This window comes from Gouania willdenowi, chromosome 3 (genome assembly GCF_900634775.1).
Source record: "Gouania willdenowi chromosome 3, fGouWil2.1, whole genome shotgun sequence".
NCBI classification, from domain to species: Eukaryota; Metazoa; Chordata; class Actinopteri; order Blenniiformes; family Gobiesocidae; genus Gouania; species Gouania willdenowi.
The window spans coordinates 26,910,667-26,937,368 of record NC_041046.1 but is presented as its reverse complement, the minus strand read 5'-3'; the positions used below and the strand labels follow the sequence as shown (position 1 = coordinate 26,937,368).

Here is a 26,702-nt window from a genome sequence, read left to right as displayed (position 1 = left end):
GATTTTTTTTGTTTTGGATGATTTATCAAGGATTCTAGTGTTATCAGCCGTCTTTGATTTGCTGGTGTATATTTTTTTGTTTTGTTTTGTTTCCTGCCATGAGTTTGAACATCTCCCCCCTCCCCCTGTTGTGTAATACGACTTCTTTGTTTCATGTTTGTCACGCTTTAAGCTTTTGTTTGGGGCGGGGTCGGGGGAAAAGAATACTCATGCTTGTGTTAAGTTTTGTGTGATTAAAGTACAATAAGTTATTGGACTTTGGGTTTCCTTTTCAGTCATTATTAAATGGTGTTAATGAGATGGGATCAGCACAAACGCACCTTCTCCAGTGATTCCTAGTTGTTTTGCCGTCACTAGCAATTTCACGAGTTTTTTTTCTAACAACCTCAGAGGTTGTTAAAAAAAACTCGTGAAATTGCCCCGTGTCATTGCAACACAGCTAAATCTGCTAAACATATTGTGTCATATTTGCCGTCACATGGTGAGATCTGAAAACATTCAGTCCCCCTTTTAACGGACATGAGTGCTGAAACAAAATTGCGCGACCCGTGAGCGTATCACACTAATTGAAGCTGACAAAAATCTGAACTGCACCGTTTTGAACTCCTGACATTGAACAGGGGGTGGATTAAGGCTGCATATATTAACAACAGGTGACGAGCTGGAGGAGAAACACGGATCGGAACGAGTTTAGAAAAACACACCGACAAACTTTCAGATACTTTCATGTGTTTTATTACACATTATTTTTACAGCAAAAAAACAACAATATAAAAAAAAAAAAACAATGAAAAAAAAACTGTCATGAACCTTTAAATTAATCTTAAATACTGAAGTCGGGAAAAAAAGCTTGAGAAGGATAAATTAAAAAAAAAAAGAGAAAACATTTGTACATTTGTTTTTTATGATCTGCATTTGTGAATCATCAGAGTTCACAGTCTAATACACACTCTGATAATCACTGTTTGTGAAGCTTTTGTTGAATAAGGGAATGATTTGGCGGATTGTGTAGTCGGTAGCTATGGTTACATGTTCTCACCTCTTTGTCAATCACATTTAATTTATTCCGAGAGAGCGATTGGACTGTCACAGTGATCCCCGCTCTGTATTAACATTCAGAGAGTTTATATTCCTTTAATTGGCTTCATTTAAACAGAAAAGAATGATTAGAATATACAATTGTAAAAGCTTTAATCTGAATACCATGTAACCACAGTTGTTTTCTTGCATAAAATGTACTTTTCTGGCAGTTATAATTTAACATTTAAATATTCCATCTCAAACATCAGCAGTTACTTCCTCTAAATATTAGATATATGGTACCAGCTTTGTCAAACAAATACCTGTGCATTATATTTATGTGATCAGATACTATACTTTGTATCATCATGTTTATTCAAACACAAAGTAAAGTCTATATAAATGAAATCTGATTGATTTGAACATATATATTCATTCATTTATCTTCTTATATGGTGCAGCTGGAAAGTAAGATCCCAGTCAACTTTTAAAAAAAAGACTAAAACACAAAGACAGTTCTTTGTGAATATGACTCTGGTAGAACACTGCTGAAAAATACACATACTGTATATACACTGCATATGCTGATTTCAGGTTTTAGTTCCAATACAGTAACAATGAAGGGCCACAAGCCTCGAGTCGGTTCGCAAATCCTTCAACGTCTGACCCTCAGTAGTGTCTCATAAAAACGTCTGTTAGTTTTAGAACATAAGTCACAATGTTTTACACCTTAAGCACAATAAACTAGTCGCTCTCATCACTCTCAGTACTTTTCCTGGGTTCCAGTGTTTCAGTATCCTCTGATTTTTAAACCTAATGTAGAAACAAAAACAGAAACCCACTTGTGCTGAGGGGCCACCAGTGTAAACTGGTGTTGGACGGAGGGAGGGGGGCAGCGTACTGTACCTCAGAGGCTGCCGATGTTGGGGAAGCTCTTGAGCTTCTCTGGGAAATCATCCTTGTAGAGCACTGGGTCTGCACGGTGCTCCACCACCTTCAGAGGCATGGTCCCAAACACAGACGCAAACTTGTTGATGCACTCAGATCTGTGGGTGAAGCAGTGACAGAAAAACACCATGAGGAACATTCACAGGTCATATCTGAAGGTAATGTGGAGGTTTGCTTCAAATTATTTTATAATTGACTACATAAAATATGTTCATATCAATACGTACACGTACAGCATTTTCCTTGTTTTTATGATTTCCTAATTGTATGTTTGTTTATATCCGTCAGCTTGTTTGTAAAATTACTTAATTAATCACAATTTCAGAAGCTGTATTTTCTGACTGTTCTTGAGTGCGTCTCCTCGTTTAAAACACAATAACACAGATACAACAGCAGCCAGAACTTCAATTTAATGGGACATTTTAAACCCATTTCACAGACATTTGATGGTTTGAATTCTCTTTCCTGAAATGCTGCCCCAACATTTTTATCTGTATTATTTATTTATTTTTTTTAAATAGCAACACACAGGCTGTTTACAGCAAGGAAACAGAAAAAAGGTGATAAAAGTTGGAAAAAATGCTCCATCCTCGATGCAAAACAAACGCAGGCTAAAATGCGCTGAGAAAAATTAGCACAAAGTATTTCAAACATTTTAATTGTGTGTGTGTGTGTATATATATATATATATATATATATATATATATATACACACACACTCTGTTCATCACATAACACCCCGACAGTCAGATAAATGAAAAGAGATACAAGAACAGATAAATCAATGGTTTTAATCAAACCCAGCATTCTCAAAACAATGTGCTTTACCTCTCCACCATGTGCGTCTGATCGAGTGACAGCCCATCAATGGCAGTACATTCAGGGCACTTGAACTTTTTCCTCGGGGTCACCTAAACAGGAGCAGAGCAGAGTCACCCCAGTAAAACCAGTTTGTTACAGAAGAGACGTACTGTATATAAATCTCTTTGTAGCTTCAATAAGTCTATGAGATCAACAGCAGGGACACACATCTGTCATTAGCGAGCGAGAGTTAGACGACGATGATGATGATGATGCATGTCAGTCCTTCACGTAATCTTCATCATCATGGCAGCACATAGCGACACCCTGCACTATGAAACCCATGAACAAATGTGATCAGGAACTTAAAGTGAGGAAGAGGAGGAGGAAGAGGAAGAGGAAGAACTACTAGTCTGGTGTTCTGTGAGGGAGGAGCGACTACAGGTGGAGGGAAGTGTGCAGCCTGTGATTTGACAGCAGGGTGTGCATGAGTCCCTGCAAGTTTAAGAAAACACACGGTGAGGGGTGGAGGGGGTCGGTGAGTGACACTCAGATAACGAAGGTTGAGGTCAGGCTTCAGCTCGCAGCCTCCGTACCTGGGCACAGTGAGTGTGACGAGGAGGAGGAGAGGCCGTGGTGTCAGAGGGTGAGAGCTGATCAGACCCAGAGAAGCTGCTCTGCTATGTGCGAGAATACACAGAGGAGGAGGGGGGGGTGTGCTACCTTTATGGGGGCTTTGCCTGTGATGTTCGCCACCAGGAAGTTCATGGCAATGTCTTCACAGTTCATGTGAGCGTCCACCCAGTTCTTGATATCTCCTGGCATCTTGTACGTGTACAAATAGTTAAAGTACTGGATGGGGAAAAAACCAAAAGATTTAGATCAATAAATATACAGTATGCAGGGGTGTAAAGAGTGAAATAGAGGGAAATACTTTGCCCGACTAGAGTCCCTGTACTAGTCACAGAGGTGTAAAGAGTACTAATATATCCTACTCAAGTAGAACTACTGTTACTAAGGAAGAGACTAAATCATGGACAATTGCAACTGAATTAACTTTCCACAAAGGCATCTGTATAAAACAAAATGTTCATCAAAATGTGCAATTATTTTTTAAATAAAATAACACCAATGAATTCAATTTAAAATAAAAACAATTCTAATGCTTTAAGAATAGCTACATTTATGAACTCTAAAACTGAAAAAATAACCAGCATTCAATGCTGTTTTGGCGCGATGCATTACGTTTAATCTGATTGGTCGGCTATGATGTGATGCATTTGACTGTCGTCTGGTCATTTCATTTTTTTGTAGTTTCACAATGCCCATTTTAAAACAAAAAATAATAATTTACTTAGTAAAGGTTGGGGGTAGAAATGAAACGAATTACTTTACTTCTTTTAACACATACTTAAAGGCACACAGTGTAACTCTTGGCCACTAGGGGCGCTAGACCAGTAACTTCGCAGTACTGTCACAAAAATCAACAGTCAGTCAGTCGGGCCAGCCTCCTTTGTCTTTTGATTGTGTATGCAGACAGTAGTTGACCTGTAACTTCGGGATAAAGATCAGCTCTAGGGGCTGGGCTCGCACCGCGGCTACAGTCTACTTGGAGCATTGATACTGTCAAGTGCTGTATATTGGCCTGAGGAACCATTTAAAATAACTCATATGGGTCAACTCTTTAGGTCAGAAAGTCCACGGTGTGCCTCTAAGTACAAGTAAAATTACAGATTTAGAAATATACGAAAAAAAAGTACAAGTACCCATAAAAGCAACTCCATTACTGTGAGTACTTGTAATTAGTTACTTTCACCTCTGATTATATGCCTGTTAAATATTCTGCTCTGTGCTTTCCAGCTGACGAAGGAAAAAGCTCAGGCTCTTGTTTTAGGAATTCAAACAACAAAACCAAAGCACCACAAGCTTCTACCTTGTGGTAGAAAGCTGCTCCGGTCAGAACCATGGAGACCTCGTTGGTCCACTCGGACTCATACTTCCACTTTCCCATTTCATGGTCCCAGAGGTGCAGCCGCCCCGGGTAACCCACTAATCTGTCTGGGAACTCTCTCCACACCTGGAAGAAAGAGCAGGAGAAGAAGAAGTCAGACTGTCTGACATGTTGAGGTTAAGGCAGGGGTGTCAAACTCATTTTAGTTCAGAGGCCAAACAGCAGTTGAATCTCCAGTTTTAGGCAGGAAAACAAACAATTTCAACATCTAAGCAATAAGTACTCAAATGTCCTTTGATTTATTTATTTTTCGACCAATTTTTACAATAATTTGGGGAGATTTTGAGGGGAAACAAAAAATCACGGGATTTTCAACAACAATTTACAACTGAATTAGTTGATAATGATTAATGCTTATTATAACCTTCTCCTGCTGGCCAAATCGGATGCAACTGAAGGGCTGGATTTGGTCCCCGTGCCTTGACTTTGACACATGAGGGTTAGGGGAACCCTGTTGATGTTTGATAGTCATCTAGCTTTAGAATATATATAAAACCCCCAAACACTAAGACCAAAATGCCTTTTAGGAATGGATCCAAGTCTCCTTCAAAGTCATGAGGTCCAGCCTCGAAAGTGTGAAGTTGGCAGATCATTTAAAATGTGAGCTGAGTGAGAGCTGGAACGGTTGTTCAGTTTGGAAATTCTTAAGGATTAAACTTTTATCTTAATGCTGCAAGTGAAAGTTATGAAACCTCAGTTGAGTAATAGACAGGATAAATATCTCAAATACATCTTGCTTTTATATCTTTTGGACCGATCCATAAAATCATTTTTTATTTCTTCTTTGGTTTTGAAGCCATAAGTAGAATCTAAGTGTGAACATGGACACAGAGATGAATGTGATAAAGAATTTCTGCCATTCGCTCAGTGGGAAGTTTTAAGGGAAAAATCCTAAGAGTCAGGCAGAAAAGTACAAACCAAAACACTTTCAGGAATAAATTGCTTCATGACAAGTTGGATATCTCTCAGGCTGCTGATGGTGAGCCCTTTAACAGCAGCAGCTAATTTGATGCTTTTGCTGAAAGCCTAAAGCACAGTCACCAATCAGACCGACAGGCTCTCGCCCGTCTGTAATTCCAAGTAATTATCTTTAAACTGGGCACAATTTTATTAAACAGCTGCTAAATGGATTCAGGTGAGCTAGCCAAGCTGAGTGGGACTGTGGGCAGGTATGTGAGCATGGAAAGCATCAGCTCCAGAGCTGTCATCGTCCCCAACACATCAAACACACACAAGCAGCCAGTCAAATCCTCAACTCGCACAAAACAGCACTGTAATCTTCCTCAATGACTTTAAACTCTGAAATCAACTTTAAGTGGTTCACTGCAATATCTGCAGCACATGAGGGATGGGGAAGTCTAGTCAAGGTCATATTTTTCTTTCTTTCTTCCGGTTTTTTTTTTTGTTTTTTTTTTTTTAAACAAGGTGTTGTTGTCTCACCTCGTAGCCAAACTGCAGTTCGTCAGATGTCAGCATGATAATATCATCGTCAATGGCTAACACGGCCTCGGTCTCGATCTCATCGTAGGGGAAAAATCGATTGCTCAATTTGTTCTCCTTTGTCCGTACGACTTTGAGAGGAACCCCGACCTTTGGCCAAAGAGACTCTGGAAAAAGGAGGAAAACAGAGAAACAGTGAGTATGTTAATGAAAAGTTAAAACTTTATAAACGCACAAGAAACCAATGGATAGGAGAGGTCAGACATATTTGAGACCAGTTTCTTTAGTTGAGGAACTTTTCTAACAAAAATATAAAAATGTTAAACAGTCTTTTCTGGGAATATTTCAACTAATTCTTAGTACTCAGCAATTATGAATAATTCTATTAAAACAGTTAATTAGATCCAGCAAAAACATAAATGTTACACATTCAATTCAATCATATTATCAGGTAATTAATAGGAATGATTTGACTTTTCTTTTTTCCCTAAAAACACATTTGCAATTTTGATTAACAAATTATTAAATATATGAAGAATTTTTTTTAAATTTTATGTCATAAAATAATAATAGTTATTTTTCTCCAAACGCTGGACACAACATAGTCAGTCCGACTTTGTTCTTCTTCCTCACTGGTTTAGTGCACCTCAGGTTTCTCCTCTCAATGATAAAATTAGGAAAGATTAATTATTAATGTGGATGAAATATTGAATTAATGCATTAAAAGGCAATACTACTTACCCAGGCCTATCAATACTAAAATAACAATTATCCTTATCAGATACTATTGGAGATTAGGTTTACCTTGACAAAAAGCACATTTACAATCCTGACCATGCAATGCACTCTTCTTCCTTAAACACATTAAAAGCAGATTAAAAGAAAATGACTGAATTTACGCCTGACAGACTCTGAAGCATGTGTTGGCAGTGGAAAAAAGTGCTCTTGGAGTAAATGCACTTGCTTTGCTTCTCTAACCTCAAGCACGTGCAAATGTAACCACACTACAATTCTTCATGAAGCCATGACACCCCTGAACAAAGTGTTTTTTTTTTCCAATGGGAGCGTTACAAAGATCTTGGGCAGCGTCCATGGCACGGAGTATGGCACAGACACATCACACAGAATGTGTCCCTTCATTAATGGAGTAACTGGGGTCTGGCAGCCTCTGAGAAAAGCTACAGGTCCTAACCACGTCTGAGGTCCGCTGTCAGAAGCAATTGTGAGGAAAACTGCTATGTTATACGTGCAGACTTCTTTTTTCATTTGTTTAATTTCAGCATGAGTGAGAGAACTGTAGCTATTACAGAACGTCGGAAAATAAAATCTTTTCTCATTTTTGAGGCACAATTCTACAGACAACTCATAAAAAGCTGTCTTAGAAAGTGTTTGGTTTTTTAGTTTTTTGTAGAATGACTTTTGCCTAATACCAATAAAACAAGCAATGGAAGATGACATGACCGATCAAAAACAGAAATTAACTAGAAAAGCACTCAGAGAGCGCACACCCCCGCCAAGCAGCTCAAACTCAGCCAACACGCTCTGGTCACGGTAACATGGTAAACTCAGGATTAACATGACTACTTGTCAACATATTACCATGACTACCTGTCAACATTGAGCTGTTGACTCTGACAGAACCTATGACATCATCACAAAGAGAAAATTAATGGGATATATCTATATATTTTCTTTTGGTAGCCTAAACATCACCAAAATTTAATCAACTGTTCCTTGTCCAATTTTCCTAAAAATTTCCTCCAAATCCATTCATAACTTTTCAAGTTATCTTGTCAACAGATTGACAAATAAACAGAGGGTAAAACATAACCTTACCGCTCTTTGCTTTGCTTCTGTGCTTCGCTCTTGGCGAATAAGCATAAAATAATTTTTTACAAGTCATCTTAAAGCCAGACAAACGGGTTTACTGCAAGTAAAAAAAGGTAACAAATATGAAAAAAGTATTAGAAGCCAAACACTTAATGAAATAATGGGCAGAATATCAAATACAACAATTTCACATATACAATCTGAAGGAGTAATCTTGACAAAACTCTACAATATCACAAACTACTTTATTGACTTGATTTTTGTACATTGTTTCTCTTGTGTTAAGTATGGATTGACTATTTTGCTTGAACTGTGTTCCAGTTGTCATGTACTGTGTGGCAATACTGACAGATTTAGTCCAAGCTTGATGCTTTGTTTTATCAGTAATTATTTTGTTATTTGTCATACCTGCTCTCTTTTGTCGTGTTGTATTCTCTTTGTATTTTAACAAAATTTGGCCAGGGACACTCGATCAAAACTAGCCGCTTTTGGCTAACTCTGGCTCATTTACAACGTCTGTTTATTAATGTGCATTGTCCCTTTTAAATAATCAATAAATTGAAATGAAAAAACAAAGTCGATAAATTAACAATTATTTAATCTGGGTTTAATGAATGAGGTTCATACATTCATTGGAAGGAAGCAAAATGTATCACACTTCTAAAAGTAAAAGAAAATAATATTTTATCCCATGAGTATTTTACCATTGTTAAGCAAAATTAAGTAAAATCTTTTTAATTACAAGTCAAAATGCTATATGGTTTCATCTCCAATGCCAAGTTATCTTTCAGGGAAAAGGCAAAAGTTGTGGAGTTCCACAATCCAGCTGCCTTGGGCCTAAAAAAAAAATGCAAGAACGATCATATATGTTGACGACACAACAGTGTATAGTAGCGCCAGTTGGGCACAGGCCGCAACTGAAAATCTATGCTTAAGCAATAACGAGTGGATCAAGTGCAATAAGTTAGTGTTAAACATCTTTAAGACAAAGGCCATTTTTTTTCTGGGATGCAGATACACGCTGTCAAATGGTACCTCATAAATTAAGCAAGTGAATTCTATAAAACTTTCAGGAGTAACAATTGACAGCTCATTATCTTGGTCAAAACATTTTACAAACATTGTTGTTAAAATGAGAAAGGAATCTGTATGACTAAAAAATGCTCTACGTTTCCTACTCCTATCACTAGAATTGTTTGTCACTCACGTCTGTCTCACTTAGAATACTGTCCAGTCATCTGGTCATCAGTAAAAAAAAAAAAAAACACAAACTCAGAAAATCTGATTTGATGAAGTCACAGGTTACTTAAAATAAGGCAGCTCGATTAGCATTAGGATGTTCATACAGCACAACATCTGACACGGATGATGGTGGAACAGAAACTGGACGTCTGCTAATGCTAATGCTACTGCAGAGCATCATTAGCACCAATAACCCATCTAGCCTAGCTAATCAACTACATAGAACTTCTGCACTTGGTTACAGCTCTAGGGAAGCAGTATTTATAAAAATATCTCATCTACAGTTCATAACAAATCTACCTTTAAAGATCTAATCAAGATATACAGTATCTTGTTAATTGTGCATCTGGCTAAACTGCATTTACCCCAATTTACTTAATGTAAGTTTTAATTTATTAGTTTATTTCCTTTTTTCAATGCGTCTCATTTTCCTTTTTAAATGTGCCTTAATGGTATGCTTGTTTTCGTATTTGTTTGTGTATTGGAATTTAGCGATTCCATTATCGATACTGCTTATTGATTCAATTCCTTACTGAGTCTCTTATCGATTCGGAATGAAATAATACAAATTAATTTGTTTGCTTTAACTCTTTATTATCTTATCTTTTTCTATTTAATTTCCTGTAGGGATATCGGCTCTCTTTCAATCCACCAGGTAAGGCAGGTATAGTTTGTACAATATACAATATATGACACTATGGCTACAAACATTTGAGAATATTTACAGTGATCCTTTTGAAATTGAACAACTTGATCCAAAAATAATTCAGTCATAAAACTAATAATTATTCTGTTAAAAAAAGAACAAATCAACCAAAAGTACAGCTGCACTTATCAACGGTGGTAGATTAACTATTTTTGTGTAGAAAAATTAGCATGTTTGCCTTGTCAGGAAGGATTCAAGATCATTCTGGACTTAGGGTGTCTCCAGCTGTGGAGAACAACCTTTCAGATGGTGATGATTATTGGACACAGATATTTCTCAGCTAAAGCTGACACAATTGGCAATGTGTCCCTCTTCTTCCACCACCAGAGGGTGGCGCTGTCTTAGGTTGGGATGGGAGGAAAGCTTCGAAGAGTGGATCAAGAAGTCCAACTATATAGGACTACGCAAGGCCCTATAAAATCCAAGTTGACGGAATCGCTGATGGAATCATGGAATCGACCAATGAAAATTTAATTCACTGTTGCGTGCGGAAATGGACAGAATCGGCATGAAAAGCTGTCACAGGAATGTTTTTTTATAGGATAATGTTTCCGGGGACTGCTGATTAGGTGGACCGCCCGCCCCCCCTCTCGTTCTGGCCGCTTCAAACACTGCCTAAACCACCGAAACACCATCTAAACTGCCATCAAACTATGCAAATCATCACTGACTCCTAAATACAGAGCCACCAGTGTCCCTTTAATTCTACAATGTCTATGAATCTTCGTCCGTTTCTCGGAGCAGCGCTCCGTGAAAGCATGCGACATCGTCACATATTTGCAGCGTAAGAGAAACCGATAAGTGGAATTGACAGGCAAGCAAACAAACGATTCCTAGAAATTGGATTACTGGGAACCGGTTCTCAATTCCCATCCCTAATTGTATTGCATTACCTTTGTGGGACCCTAGGATGACTAGAAGCTTAATTATGTGTCTCCAATGAAGATCCTATAATAAACAAAACTAAATCTTTCACAAACTGGGGTAAAGATGTGCTTCTATATTGGCCTGAGCTTCATGAGTCTGACCCGTCAATGGCCCCTTGTTAAATCTAATGGGACACAAAGCTCCAGCCAGGCGCTGCTGATGCCTCTAATGAAAAGGCTACTAGGAGCAATGAGGGGGCACTTCAAAGTCATTACAAAACTTAATTACTCACACGAGGAGGACAGATTTAATTCTGGGTTTAAAAAAGGTGTTCATCTGACTTAAGCCGTCACTGAAATAAAGTACTGCCAGCTGGTTTATAGTACATTACTAAAGAAAACAAATACAGCAAACAATGTATTAAACTATACATGATACAAAGAAACAAAATGAGACATTTTAACCTTTAACTCATTATTTTTAAATGTCTTTGTTAAAAGGTCAATACATTTAACTAACCTCTACATTTTAAACCCATGATGTGTCTGACTACGCACAGATTTTTCTTTATAATAATGGCATCATTAAAATAAGCGTAAAATAAGTGCAGAAAGATACCAATTTCCCCCATCACAACCATGATGAAATATGATGCCAATTTGTGCCAACAACCCTTCAGACCACCCCCACATCCAAAGACATATTTTGGTTATTACCAAAAACCACATGGATTGGATGGAGTGTTTTTTAAATAATTATAGGAGAATCTACTCTACCACTGTATAATTCTTTGTTAATTAAGAGGTTTTAAAAGATATACAACTTTTTCATTCACTTCTGGTGGAACAGAAAGTCAAAAACTTGACGGTATGACGATACAGTAAGTTTACGATATTATACAATACACGATAAAGAGCTCACAATATTTTTGGAAAAGAAAAAAAAAGCCTAAAAGAATTTTCTGTTGAAAAAAACTCTGGAAATACTTACTTACTTGAGTCACTCTGGATGTGACCTTTTAAACTCAATAGGAATATACAAAATAAAAACAAACCATAACAATCTGGTATAGAGTAAATCGTGTGGCCCCTCACTCGTCATACATCTTGTGGTATTTTAATATCTTGTTGCACGATACAATATATAGTCTCACCTTTAACATCATTTTTGAACTTTTAATATTTAACTAATCCAGTAACTCCCCATAGTTTTAAGTGCAGTTAAAAAGCACAAGGAAACCCATTTCAGCGTCTGGACATGAATCCATTACTCATGCAATAGCGAGTTATGCATAATACAAATGAAGGGTTAAAGTTACAGGTTGTTTGGTTTATGTCAGTCCCCAAGAAAGTTGTGGCCACGTCCGCTTTGTGTCAGTCTGTAAATCACCAGAATTATCTAATTACATAGTAAGCGTTCCATCCTTGCTATAACTTCTTCACTTTGGGAGCCATTGTGACAAAAGTGCCTTCCCCCAGAGATTATTAAAGTAATTTGGATTATTGTACAGGGTAGGTCTAGTTTAATCTGGTCTAATTTACATAAGAAAAAACAAATTACCCTCAGGAGGACTCTTGTTCTGGTTATTCCACACCACCAGCAGCTTAGCCAGGCTGGGCACCTTGGAGATCTCAGTGATGACACGGAATAAGCTCTCAACACGATCGTAGGTGAGCACCACTGCTGTAAATCCAGGAGCTCTTGGAGGAATAAGTGGCAAGAACAGTGGGCTGTTCACACTGGCCCATTTCTACAAAAGACAAAAGGACAGGTTACAAAAAAAGGATTATTTTAACACCATTTCATCAATTTTCCTCATTTCAATAAGATTTACACTTTAACACCTTTACCTGCATTTAGTGTAATTTCTATTATTAGTATTAGCATTATTCTAATTGGACACTTATTACTAATAAAGCTTGTCCATTTCTCTAGAATTTAATCACAGCAAGTCAAACTCTGGTGGGACACAGGACTGGAAGAAATGGGAAGGAGGGGGTTAAAGAAGCAAGTCTGCTAGGTTGTGACTTGTGGTCATCTATCGTCAGCTTTTCTTTCATTGCTCTCTTTTAAAATGGCCTGTAAATCCTGGGAGCCACACTGACTCCAGGTTGGATCAAATGACACTGTTAAAGGAAGGAAACCACAGCAGAGATTTCTGAAGGCTTGAGTGAATCTCAGCAGTGAACTTTCCAAGTTGACTTTTAGATCGAATATTAGAAAGTTTACCCAAAACTCTTTATACTGTTATTCCCCCCATATCAGAGCATCAGGTTATGCACTTGACAAACTTCATCAAAGGCTTCATAAATGTTCCAACCTGGTACAGTGACAATCAGTCTGAGAGGGGGCAATGTGAGCACATCTAACCTAGTAAATCTGTGGGCTTCTTGAAGTACATATAAACCTCGTTTCTACTCTGGACCCATGTGGCCACAGAGTGATTATGTGGCTCCTTCCACAGCATCAACATGAGTCTGTCAAAAGAGACAAAACCACGGCTTTTGACTCAACATCAGTCACTTTGTCACCAATAAAAACTCCCTTTATTGGCAAGTGGAAACTTTCCTGTGGTCTTTGTCACGGAAATAATTAAACTAACACATAAGAAGAACTACAGAGATGAATTAAACCAAAATACAAGATGCTAAACCACTTAAATAATTTGTTAAACTCAACTAATTTAATTAGAAGAAAAACCAACCTGCCACCAAAGGAGCTGAGCAGGATTCGCTTTATTTTTGATTTTTGCCAAAACACCATACTTTGTAAGGCTGGGACGATACCATTTGATTTAAATTGCAATTCTACAGTGACGATTATCACAATTTTTCCCCCCCCTTATCCAAACATTAGTTGAATCCTACACTAATGTGTCACATTTCCAAAAAACAATGCACATCACATTCAGTATTTTGCTGATTTATTATTATTTCAACTGAAATAAATAATGGAAAACATGTACAAAACAACAAATTTGTATGAAACTTTTTGAAGTTGGTCCACTGACACTGTTAATGTTCATCAAGCTAGTGCTTTGGAGTGTCAAGGTTTTTATGTAGGAACAGCAGCTGGTCAACATGCTCAGTAGTTAGGCTGCTCCGCTGAGAAGTGACAATGTCTCCAGCCGTAGAAAACAAATGTCCACAAAAATGTGAAAAATACAAAAACAAAAATATTGATTTTTAAAATAAGCACCCAAAAAAAAAAAATCGCCATATAAATTGTAAACTTGATTTTTTTTCAACCACCATTAATACTTTGAGTTGTTCTTTTCTAATATTATATATGTTTACAATTAAAGATGTAGGGATTATATAAAAAACAAAACTTAACTTAGAGAACATTGCTTGACTTTAAAAACCAAACAAAGAGCCCACAACCACTCATACCATTATATCATCTTTAGTATTACTTTACTACTGTTACTATCAATAGAATGTCATGTAATATATTAAGAAATTAGCAGTGCTAAATACATTTTTTGTAAAATAGGTTTTTACAAAGCTGATGGGTGACAAATACAATAAAAGTATAAAACCTTCATTATTTCACACCAAATTATTACCATAATCTTAAATGCAATGTAAAGTAATAAGTAGGGGTGGGAATCTTTAGGCACATCACGGTTCAATTTGTAATTGATATCCATGAATCATGATGCATCTGGAATCGCTACATGTAGATGCACATTTTCACAGCATTCGTTTGTTTCTCACCATGATCACTGATAAATTGCTGCTTTTAAAAACATAGCATTTTGCGTTCAAACAATTTATCTTTTACCTTTTTTATCAAACCAGCAGAGGATATGTGTAAACTGTTCAGTTAGACCAGCATGGTAATGTGCCAAAGTAGCAGCATCCTTGCTATAAACATATAGTTTAACAAACAAACACTAAAGAGTAAAAAGGGCTGGTATAAAAATTACATTCTATATAGTTTATCATACGTAATAAACTAAACAAGCAGCTTCACTGGAGTGCTTTTAAAATATTTGTTCACATTACTTCTATAGTATTCAGTGTAAGATACTATTTAAAAATAGATTACTGGAAATGTATGAATCAATGATTGATTTTTATTTCAGAATGAAGATGCAGTGATCTTTGATCCCAGTCCTAGGATTGAGTATCTGCTGAGTGATGTGTACATGTTTAGATTTCTATATTTCCTATTCACACATCAAAAACTGCACAAAAATGTTAAACTTAAGCTAATTGTGCTTTAGCACCTAAAAGTATGCCCCCATCTAAAAATCCCAAACAAAAAGCAGCTTGTCTTTTTTTTTCTTTTTCTGTTCCCGAACAGAAACCCCCTCTCCAAAGGCACCAGTGATCTTGGGAAATGTGCTTTCAATTACCAGTCTGAAGACTGCAGGAGGGAAAATGTCTGCCTGATTTATTTAGTGCTGTGTGCAAGTTCTTCTCACCAACCATTCACTGAATCCATCTAGAAAACACTTCATCTCCCACCTGAGGCAGGAATGACCAAAGGTCTGAGCGCAGCCACAATTAACCTCCTCTGACTCTAGACAAACCTTGAGTCCATGTAATGCTGATGGATCAGACGGAGGGTTACACACTATAAAGTAGTTTGACCTGTCTGAGGAATGTCACGTTTGCATGTTGAAATAAAGCGACTTGCACAATGAAAACGGTCACTGTGAGCAGTAAGCTGCTGCCTGGTTTTACTCCTGAGTAATTACGACTCTGAGCAACAACAAAATAAAACCAATGATCACAGGGAAAAATTAACCTTGCATGGTTACGCAAACATATTTTCAATATGATTGTCACCCCTCTGGTTTCTGGTGCTTTGAGTAGATTTAGTCAGATGGATCCAAAAGCATTATAATGCATCAGCACATATGCTGACATGTGCACGATTCAATACAACAAGCAAAGGACGGCTGAGACTCCAGATTAGACTCTGGCTGATTAACAACTCCTTAGAGATAATCACCTTGCCAAGACGTCTGCATCCCCAAACTCCCACGACCACATGGATGACACACACACATACAAATGAGCACAAATAGATAAACCCATTTCTCATCACAACTGGTGAAATCCTCAGAGCAACATCACTGACACAAACTAAGGCAGCTTGTGTCAAATTTATGTGTCCCTTTAATAAAAAGCAAAGCCTATATTGTCACTCTGCAATAGATGAATAGGACTTATTTTAAGTATACACATAGAAATGTAAAGTTGGGACACAAAACGTCCCATAATGACGTACCACCACAGGAGGATTGTTCCACTGTTCATACGTGCGTGCAGCATACGGGTAAATGCGATCGTTGATGATCTGTAGCGTTGTCAAGCCGATAGCCTTCATGGAGCTGAAGTACGCCTCCCAGAACCAACGTGCCTGTAAATTGATAGTAAATGAAATACAAATGATGATTTACTCTGAGCAGCTAAATGTAAAAAAAAACTGATGCGTGTGCACAAAACTTAGCCAAATCCAAATACATACACTACATGTTACAATTCACAGTTAAATGTTAGGGACAAACTAAATAAATTGGCATGTCATAGGATATAAGAATATGTAAAGCATGGCGGCGAGCTACTTCAAAGCTAGTGAATAGTCTGAAGGGCAACCAGTTTAAAAAGCACTTATTAAATACTAAAATTTCACGTTTACACTTCAGGTTTCAAAATGCAGCACTTTATTTCCCCTAATTTATGCAAATGTTTCATTTTCATTAAGTTTCACAGAAAATCCTCATGTTCCTATTTCACTAGCCATTAACAACTTGAAATAATTGTAAAAACATGTAACGCGTTTAATTTAACCATTGTCATATTTTTTTCGAAGATTCACTTTGCATTTTTTTTTTTTTTATTTAAACTTATCATATCACAACCCATATACCAATTATGCAACACCTAAAAACATTTTTTACACAATTTTAGTGAAAATAAACATTTAAAGATGGTAATTTAATACAAAAAAACATATAAAGTGCAGCAGTATGTAACTTTACTAAGGCACCGACTACATCTGTCATCTGCATGAGTTTGATTTTAGATGGAGCTCATTGGTGGCGCGAGGACCTTAAAAGGCCTAAAGGGCTCCTCATATGGTGCCCGCGGGAACCATGTTGGTGACCCCTGATGTAAAGCCTAGTAATCCAAGTGTCCCACTGATCCTCATCCCTAAAGACCCTTTTGAGAAACCTCTCCAGCATGTTATTTTCCAGTGGTTCCCTAAAACCCCACACCGTGTCTTTTGCTTCTCTTTTGTTTCAAAAGCTTAGTTTTTAACTGCAGATTTTACAAGTAAACTTTTATCTTTCACTTGTATTTTTTTCCTGCCAGAAAAACAAAAACTATAAAATGTTATGCTGCAATGTAGGTATGCATATAGTCCTTTATTAGAACAGAGATCAGTTAAAAAAAACTTCAAGGGGCTGGTCAGATGAGGTTAAATTCAATAAGAGTCAATGAGGCTTTTAACAACAGTGCTGAGCCACAGCAACCAAACTCCAAACACAAGTCAGCTAAGGATAAGCATGTAAATATTTCACTCATTGCACTGACAGCGCTCAGGCACTAAAATAATGCATCTTGTTTTGCCAGTGAATGCATTCATGTGTATCACTGACTGTGGGCTCTATGTTAGAGAATACGTGACACGCGATTGTGAATTAATACACTAATGTCAGTGTCGAGCAAAAAGGCGAGTGATGTTCAAAAACACAATAACACCAGTTGTTTTTACAAGGAGCAAAACAGAATCCCAAAAAGGCTTTCTCATCTCAGAGGGGAATCCCAACGGCCCATAAATCAGACCAGTGATGAAAGTTTCTCTCTCGACCGGGAGGCTAAAAGCAAACTGCAGGCCTGAGGGCCCATCCCACCTCCCCCCACTCGCTCTCAGCGCTTGGAGGAATTTTCATGGGAAGTAGACAACAGACACCATTGCATGAGAGATGAGAAACTAACAGCCTGTCTTCCAATGGCAGTATTTATTCTACAGTCCACAAATTAGCTCTTCCTGATTGATCTGCATTTGTTTGTGTAGCTACTGAAGAAGGCTGTGACGTTGCACAAAGCCATCTTACAATCCACGAGTTAACTTTAATATTAAACACCAATCACGTAAATGCCTCAAATGGACATAGCAGCAATAAACAGCAATACTGCAAATCAAAGACAGCAGTTATCTGATGTAATGCTTGGGTAAAAAGAAAGCAAAGAAAAAAAAAAGCTTCCTGTTACTCTTTAGTTAAACGACTCCCCGGCAGCTTCTGCTCTTCAGAGGTTTAAACAGCTTCAATAAAAAAACAAAGGTCGAGGTAATGAACAGTAATCTGCTTCGGTCTGTTAAAGTTGTCATGTGCCTGATGGACGATTGAATCTATGGATAAGATTTGGCCGTCAGCGAGCTGTGGACACAGCGAGGCAATCATTAGTGTATTTGACATAATCAAAAACAGCAGCATAACCGAGGCTGAACTGGCCGTGTGAGCCACTCACTGGGAATATTGCTTCGCCCAAGATTTATTGGCATGTCACTTTTAACTGTGATCAAAACATTTCCACACAGGCGCGCACACACAAAGGAACTACTTGTTATTAATAATTACCCGGTGTAAATCAGTTCACATTATAACAGCTAGAACAAAAAATAAAAAAACTGTAGGACTTTAAGCAAAGCTGGCCTCGTCTACAAACCACTGCTGTAGCTGCAGGCTTCATGAAGGATTACACACTTGGTTTATTTGCTCCTTGTTGATGGACAACTCCACAAACTGACTACTGAAAAAGTCTAAGACAGCTTTGCATTAGAAAAAAAAAGATTGAGGTTAAACACTAACCCTCCTCTCTTCAGTTTATTCTTTCAAGCGCCCTTGTTTTAGAGGTCGATTGGTCGCTGCATCAGCCTTTATATGCTTGTGGAAACAATTGTTACATGTCCACGTTAACAGATTAATGCAAGCGTTTTACGCAAAGGCATACATATACGCAGAGTGGGTTACATGGAATTGTATCTGCGCTGATGTTGACCATGTACACATTGATTGGCATGGTAACATTTCAGAAGCAGCAGTCACAGAAATTAATGGGAAACAAATTAGGGTGCAACACTGGCATCACTTCCATGTAACATAATCTATGTATTTATGCCACCGCGTACAACTTTCTATTTAAAGTGCTGACAAACTTTTTATGTGCTCAGGTTGAAGTGAATAAATAAATATATTTATGTCACTTTCGGGGCTCCGTAGGAGTAAAAAAAAAAAAAAAAAAAAAAAAAAAAAAAAAAATCCCTTGTTTTCACATTTCTAACACTTGAGTACATGAATTGGTAAATTTTCTTATAAAGGAAACGTGCTTTTCTTCTGATAACAATTATTTATACATTTTCTTTTTTAAATGTGTTGTAGGCTTTAAGTTACAAGCTTGTGGATAAAAAAATACTGCTTTAATTGCTGAATCCCCCCCTTATAATACAGTGTTGGTTGTCAAATGAGGGTAAAACTATTAAGTAGAGCAGTGGTTCCCAAACTGGGGGGCGTGTGAGAATGGCCTTGCTGAATCTTGAGCATTCAAAATAGAAAATGTTTTTTTTTGCACTTAATAAAAAGCTTTATTACTGTTCTAAAATATGTGATCACACATTTTATGTTATTTTTATGAGATTTGAAGAATAGTTCAAATTTTATCTTTTTTAAATAAAAGGTTCACTTTTTTTTTTTTTTTTTTTTTTTTACATTTTGTTGCGACTGGGGGGGGGCTGAGAGTTTTTCACTCTTCAAAGGGGGGCGCAGCAGAAACATTTTGGGAACCACTCCATTAGAGCCTTTGGAAGTTTATATTAGTGCATGAAGCCACTTTTATCTAAAGACTTTTCTTTTTAAAAATAAAAAAAATAAAATTAACTGTTCATAGACGTAACATTTCCCTCTCTAGCATCACCTGTAAAAATATTATGGTTTCTTATTTAAGTTTATTAAAAAAAGCTTCCATAGTGTATTTATGTCAGGTACAAACCGCAGCATTTTATTATTGAGGTTTGCAGCAGTTATGGTATTCGTTATCAGGCATTATCTTTTAGTTAGTGAAAGTTTCCCCATTCTTTTTTCTGACTTTTGTAAGAATGAATTATCAGGGGTAGCTGAGCCTCCTGCTGGATACAACTGGAAATACATCACATTAGACAAGGTACAGAACCGTCACTCGATCTTGATTTATTTATGCGTTTGAAAGTGTTAAAGGAAACCATAAAACTCAGCTCTGAAAACCTGAACTTGGCATCAAAACTCAATCTTTAAACTATTAAGTCTTTAGCAGGTAAAGATATCAGTAGGAACTCAGTTAGGTAAATATTATTGTGTTGCCTTTCTGAGCTTTCACTCAACATTAACAAATAAGGAAAATATTTTCCTTGTTATTCATCATCACTCACTCATTCAGCAAAGCTATAATTTTAATGTTTGTGTAAACTAAAAGTGGAAACTTTATCAATTAAAATTCCCTCTGTATTAAAACACATGGGACCAAACTCCAGCGTTAAGCATCGTAATGCACATGTAGAGCCTCACTTTAGCCAGATAAAAAACCAACTGCAAAGCAGAAATATAAGTGAGTGGTATATATGAGCTTGTTGGTGTAATTCAACCCTAAACCCATCTCTGAGCTCTTGGCCCAAACTCTGTGTTTGGTCAGCGTAATTGGTAAATGGACTAGAGTTGATACAAGAGAACAAGGGAGCAGCTGAACTGGAGCACTTCTCTCATGGTTTCTTTCCCTTTTGTTTATTGTGGCTCGACGCATATGCCAAATGAAAGGAGATGGAGCCATCTTTCCTTCATTTTACTCAAGATAAAATCAACAGCTGAGCGTCCTAAGAGCCGTTTGAAATCTAAACTAAGCAAAATAAGGAAATCAAAAGTCACAAAAGAGCTCAACCAGAAAGATTTTGTCTTCTGCTTATCATTGAAAACTGGTTTGGGCTTTACAGCATGTGATGGATTGGTTGGTTCGCATGTTAGAAACGATATGAATTAGCTCTTTATTCTCAGTGACAGCACCGCTTACTACTGTGTCAATCTGAGCTCTCAGACTGGCAGTGAATGAAAGGCAAGCGTTAGAATAACTGGTCCTGATGATTACCTGTCTCTGCATTTCTTCAACTTGTCTGTGAGGGATACTTTTTAGGATGCTGTACATCTCTGATAGCTTCTCCTCTGGGATAACAACTGATGCCCTAAACAGAAACGGCAAAAAAAATTATTAGTAATGTCAAAATAAATAAATAAAAATGTCTCATAGGTTCATTTATTTTCTGTCATTATAAGGGAGACCTTTTCCAGTCCAGCACTTCAGAGAAGGGCAGGATGTAGGAGTCGGCCAGGATGATGGGGACGCAGCCTGCCTGGAGTACATCACTGAGAGCAGCCTGACCCAGACGGGCACCTCGCAGCACCACGCAGAAAGACGACTCCTGCAGAGATTATGAGAGCAAACTATTACCAAGACACTGGATTTAACATGAAAACCACATTCTACTTACAAAATCAAATGAGAACATTCTACTACAAAAATACAAGTAGTAAGATTTGAGTACTGCCAATAATACTGAAACGAAAATCAAAAACCAATGCAGTTATTATCATAAACAAAAGTAAATGATTCTGGCATTGGTGCATTCATTAAAACACGTTTCAAATTCAGGCGGCCCTTTACAGCATCCAATTCAGCTCGCAGGAAAAAGTAAAAATGATATTGTCAATTTTAATTGTGCAAATTACCAAATAGATACATCAGTACCTTCAAATGTACAGATTGAATGAAACTCCACAATATTTGCATGGGCACACTTATTCCACATGCTTTTATTACACGGTTGCAGTCATTTTTGATCGTAGTTGTTGAAAGTATGCTTCAGTCTTGTAAAATCCTGCCATTTCTTACAAACAATCCCACAAAATTGCCTTAAATTACACAAGCATTGGTCACAAAATTTTGAAGGAATTTTAAAGAGAAGATCCAGCATTGATATCTGTCATTTATTGCTTGGATATTGTCAGTGCCTTACATACTGTATATATAAGTTATACATGGATGTGCAAACAAGGGTGCAATAATAATTATACAGTATTAATCTTGAATTTGTGAAAACAATTTGTTTGACACACAAAGGTATTAAGACAACCTTTAAAGACATTGTTGATTAGTAGTGAAATGTAAAATAATGACGACTTCTTAAATATGTGCAATGAGGATTATCTGTCTTGAGCTCACCTGGAGGATCTGGGGGTAGTCATACACTTGTCCCTTATAGCAGCGTTTCCGTGCAGAGGCTGCACCCTGTGACAGGTTTGTACACTTGTCCAAGAGGAGCAGCGCCTCTCCATTTTCCTCCTTCAGGCGCTCCAGTTCACCTCGGTACTCTCGGTGAATGGCAGTTTGTGACGAGAGAATAAAGTAGCGACGTGGCCTGGGAAGGGACAAAATCGCTTATTTAGTTAAATTAGCCTTAAGTGTTTTGATAAAACAAAAACAAAAAAACAACTGTTTCCAGAAACATTTCTGTGGGAAGAATCTTTCTAAATTGACCGTTGTGGTCGTACATGGAACGGGACATGTTCTCACCCCGGCTGTCTCTCAGGTAGCTCCACGTCTGCAGAGAGGGGGCTGTACACTGGGATGCTGACATCATACCCTTGTCTATAGGTCCATGTGGAGAAACCACCACCAGCCAGCAGAGCTCTGAAATAAACACACAGTGAGCACACCGATGCGTCAATTTGTTCATTTTCTCCTGAGAACATTTTTGCCACTAATAATGCAAACATGAGAACCATAAAAAATCTGTGCGAACTGGTTAAGAAGTCCCATAAAGTCTACTAGGTGAAGAAATGCATTTGGGATTTTATTCTACAAGGTGAATACAAATTGGAAACATAACCCCACTCACACCTGCTTCTGATGAGGCTCTGTGCCAAATGGACTCCATCTGGTTGAGTCCAGGAAATGCCTTACAGCTAAAGATAGCATTTGCTGTCTCCAAATTTGTGTGTTTATAAAGCCAACCTCTCCCATCCAGCCGACACACAGGACATCCTTGGACACGTGATTCTTCATTGGTAAATGCAAACAGATTTAATATATGAGCTCAAAACCTATGGGAACAATATTCTCTCTTTTTTTTGTACACAACTAATCCATCTTCATGAAACCATCATTCACTGAACTTTTCAATAACATGTCGTTGCAGGAACTTCCACAAGATACATGTACAAGATCGTAATTTTAAAAACAAAACATACATATTAACTTTTCTAAATTAAGTAATTTTTTTTTCTCAAAATAAGACATAATTGAGAGCCGGAGATTGGCACCGGCAGACCCCCGCGACCCTGTGAGACAGGAGCAAGTGGGTTTGAAAATGGATGGATGGATGGAAGACGTAATTGGTAATGACTTGATATTCATAAACTAACATGAGTTTGACCTCCATGTTGTTAATGCAAGGTTACATTTTCACTAAGTAGTTACAGAGTAGGGAAGAAATCTAGCATTTAGCAAGATTACAGGCTGAGACTGTGTCCGTTTGTATGCTCTACATACAGAATGTTTGAGTAGGTTTTCTAAGAGGTGATTTCCAGCTACAGTTCATAATTGTTGTGTCATTTGGTGACTCAGAAACTGGTTGTCAATGTAATTCTCCGAGCGGAGCATTGTCCGTCTGTGATAATACTAGCGTTGTGATTTCATTGCCTTTCACATATACCACTTTGGTCCGCATCGTGCTTTGTTTCCTCGGATAGTCCGGTCCCTTTGCGGTGGTGTGAAAGCTCACTCGAAGTCTGGTTCTCTGTAAAGTGTGGGTATCGGTCAGCCTCAAGTGAAGCCTGGTGCGGTTTCTACAATATGAGTAATGAAACGCGGACCAAATATAGGATGTGATGTACTCTGTGAGAAGTGGGCAGCGACGGCACATGACAATCACACAAACTGTCAACGCGGCAACGACACACGAACACGCACACACCCAGCGCTCCTGCGTTCTCCAGGCAGCACACAAACATACACGTCACAAACATTTCCCCACTCCCTTTCGTATTTCTCCCACATCATTCATTTAGTTCACTTCTCTTTCTTCTCCAAACTGTTAACGTACTCAGACATGGCCGCACACTTTGACTGCTCTATGTTTCATCTGTGCAAACATTCTCACATCTTCACACGATACATCCTTACCTGAGGCATGACGCCCCTGAGCACTGACAGGCAAGATGGGGCGGCATCATCTTTGTGTTTATGTAGCGCATAAGCTCGGGTCGTAGTAACATGTGATTATGGGTTATTTTGAATTATTATTATGTCCCTGGGGGGTTTGTTTTAGTATTTCCTTTTGAAAACTCATTTTTTGACCAAAGCATTGTTTTCATCTACTTACGACAAAGGAGGCAGAAGTATTCTGTTCAATAGGCGACTGACCGTTTTGCCTGCGTGATGTTGTTTAGAAAGTTTGGTGAACTTGGCAAAGTGTAGTGTGAAAGCAGACCAGACCAAATTAAAACAATGTAACAATGTCGCCATCTGCACTCAAGTACACCCTAAATGTACTTGAGTGGACAATAGGTTTGAATTGATGCATTCATGAAGCAAGCCTACAGGAATACACTATTTTAATTTGAATTTCACCACATTATCATTTCTCATTTCTAAAGCCAAAGTCCTCTGGATTCACATCTATTTGGTTACTATATTTTCTATGACAATGACTTAGATTAGGGTATTCAAATCAAATCAATCATACAAACACTCTATGTCCTGCACCGACCTGTCTCTGGGCACATCCAGGGCAGTGTTGTAGTCAGGTGGCCCTCCAGGTAGCATGTTGAAAAGGAGGTGATTCATTCCTTTGTCCCACCTATTAAAAAAACAAATATTTTGTTTATTAGAGATTTAAAATATACCAAAAGAATATCTCTAAATACTGCTTTTGAGTTTACAAGATCACAGCTTTAAATAAAAAAAACCCCAAAAAAACAAACAAGGTTAATACCTGGGTAGCATTGCAAATGCCTGAGCAGTCTCCCGGATTCGCAGAGAGTTCTGATTGAGCACATCAATAGATGGGATAAAAAGACAAGCCCGGGTGACATCGTCTGTGTAGAAATCGCTGTCAGAAATGGCGCTAAGCAGGTCATTGTACTCCCGAGACAGTCCAGTGCTACTAATAGGAACTCCCAATTCATCCACAAACTTTTGCAGTGGGTAAATATAGACCTGTAAAAAAAGTTGTTTACAGCTGAATATAACATTTTAACAAACAGTATTAAAAACACGTGTGAATTCTGGATAGCGATACCTTTATTCTATTTTTTGGATTATAGCCACATCGATATACATCAAAACATGTGTGCATGCGACAGCTGAGGTCACCCCTCTCAGGAATGGGACTAGAAACAGGCAGGTGAATAAGAGGGGCGTCATGGACACTGCGTTTCTCAATGGTCCAGTCTGCTGTTGACTCAATAGAGTGAGGCCAGAACTGAAACATCCCTGTGGCAATGAGTCCAAGGAGGACCACAGAGAAGAGGGTAATATAGTAGATCCGATGCTTGGTTTTCATTCGTGGGATAAGAGCAGGGCCCCGAGAAGTGTACTTCCCAGTGGCATACATGCCTTCACACCCTCTGTTTGTCCAGCCGCTGAAAAAGAAAAAAAGCACATTTTTTTGTCAATAAATTGATACCAAACAAATGATTTAAGTCACGGTGCAAATTGCCACACAGGCACTTTTAATAACACTGGCAGTACAACATGAACATGTGACAGCATTGCTTTAGTTATCTCATGTGTTGAACTTTCCAGCTCACAATCTGGGTTGCAGCATGCAGTTTAAACATATGAAAAGAGCACTATCATTCTAAATGGACAGTAAAGTTACATACACCACACATTTGTGTCCTACAGCAGGAAATGCAACATAATTCAATTGAATCAATCAAACTAAACCTTAAAGGCTTCATCCTCAGTCTGCTTTCCTTAAAGCGTATCTCGAAAATAATATTTACCACAAATGGCAGTTTATTTATTTTATTAACAGAGCCAGCAGACAAGAGGTTTTGGGACATCAGGGTATTGTGAAGACTAGACAAAAATTGATTTCTCCATGTCTCTTACTGTTACAATCATTTGAAGCTACAAAAACGCATTATGAAAAACCTCTTCATTGCCTACATATATTCATCTAAACATGAATTCTAATACACTTTATTTCGGGCCAAGATCAGTCCTGAGTAAAAATATTCCCAAACCATCTAAACTTATGTCTGTCTTTGCTGTACACTAAATAACCCACAGATAAGTAATTGGAAACAAGTATAAAGAAGGGAAAAGAACTACTTCTGACAGAAGTATGTATTTATTATCACGTAGATGGGCTAAATGTCATCCAAGCTAAGATTGTTTAGAGCAGCTAACGAGGCGAAGCTCGAGAATTTAATTCGGCTATGTAAACATTGAAGCTAAGCTAGCTCTCTAGCGCATCATTCTTACTAAAAAATCGACTTGCTTTGTAACTTATTCAGCAACATTACAACAAATGGTCTACGTACCAAGAAGTGAAGGGGGCGCTCGGCAAAATCCTAAACCATTACAGCTATTGATGAAAACCCTCCAGTCCAACACGGTGAGGATGCTAAGCTACAGCTGAGCTAACGTCAGCGCCCTCAGAGGAACGCTCTTCTTTGTGGACGTCAATCAGGATTCAAGGAGCTCTCCGCCCCCTAGTGGTCACATGGCGAAACTACGACAGTGCACCAACCTTTTTCTTTGTTGTTTTTTAAATGACCCAACA

General features: G+C 37.9%; 1 protein-coding gene across 2 annotated transcripts; it reads right to left on the bottom strand.

Moving 5' to 3' along the window:
• Nucleotides 1-807: 807 nt before the first annotated feature.
• ext2 (exostosin glycosyltransferase 2) lies at nt 808-26,595 on the bottom strand. 2 transcript variants are annotated; one of them, XM_028443046.1, is made up of 16 exons: nt 26,461-26,595; nt 25,209-25,551; nt 24,903-25,126; nt 24,678-24,767; nt 22,481-22,597; nt 22,130-22,325; nt 21,190-21,329; nt 20,999-21,092; nt 16,110-16,241; nt 12,426-12,615; nt 6,221-6,387; nt 4,703-4,846; nt 3,493-3,621; nt 2,797-2,879; nt 1,927-2,066; nt 808-1,833 (listed from the first exon to the last, which is right to left on the bottom strand). In XM_028443046.1, exons 2-15 carry the CDS (start codon nt 25,521-25,523, stop codon nt 1,928-1,930), a joined length of 2,160 nt encoding a protein of 719 aa, XP_028298847.1. In that variant the 5' UTR covers nt 25,524-25,551; nt 26,461-26,595; the 3' UTR covers nt 808-1,833; nt 1,927. The 2 variants fall into 2 exon arrangements, with proteins under 2 accessions (XP_028298847.1, XP_028298846.1); XM_028443045.1 differs by having other exon boundaries at nt 808-2,066.
• Nucleotides 26,596-26,702: the final 107 nt, after the last annotated feature.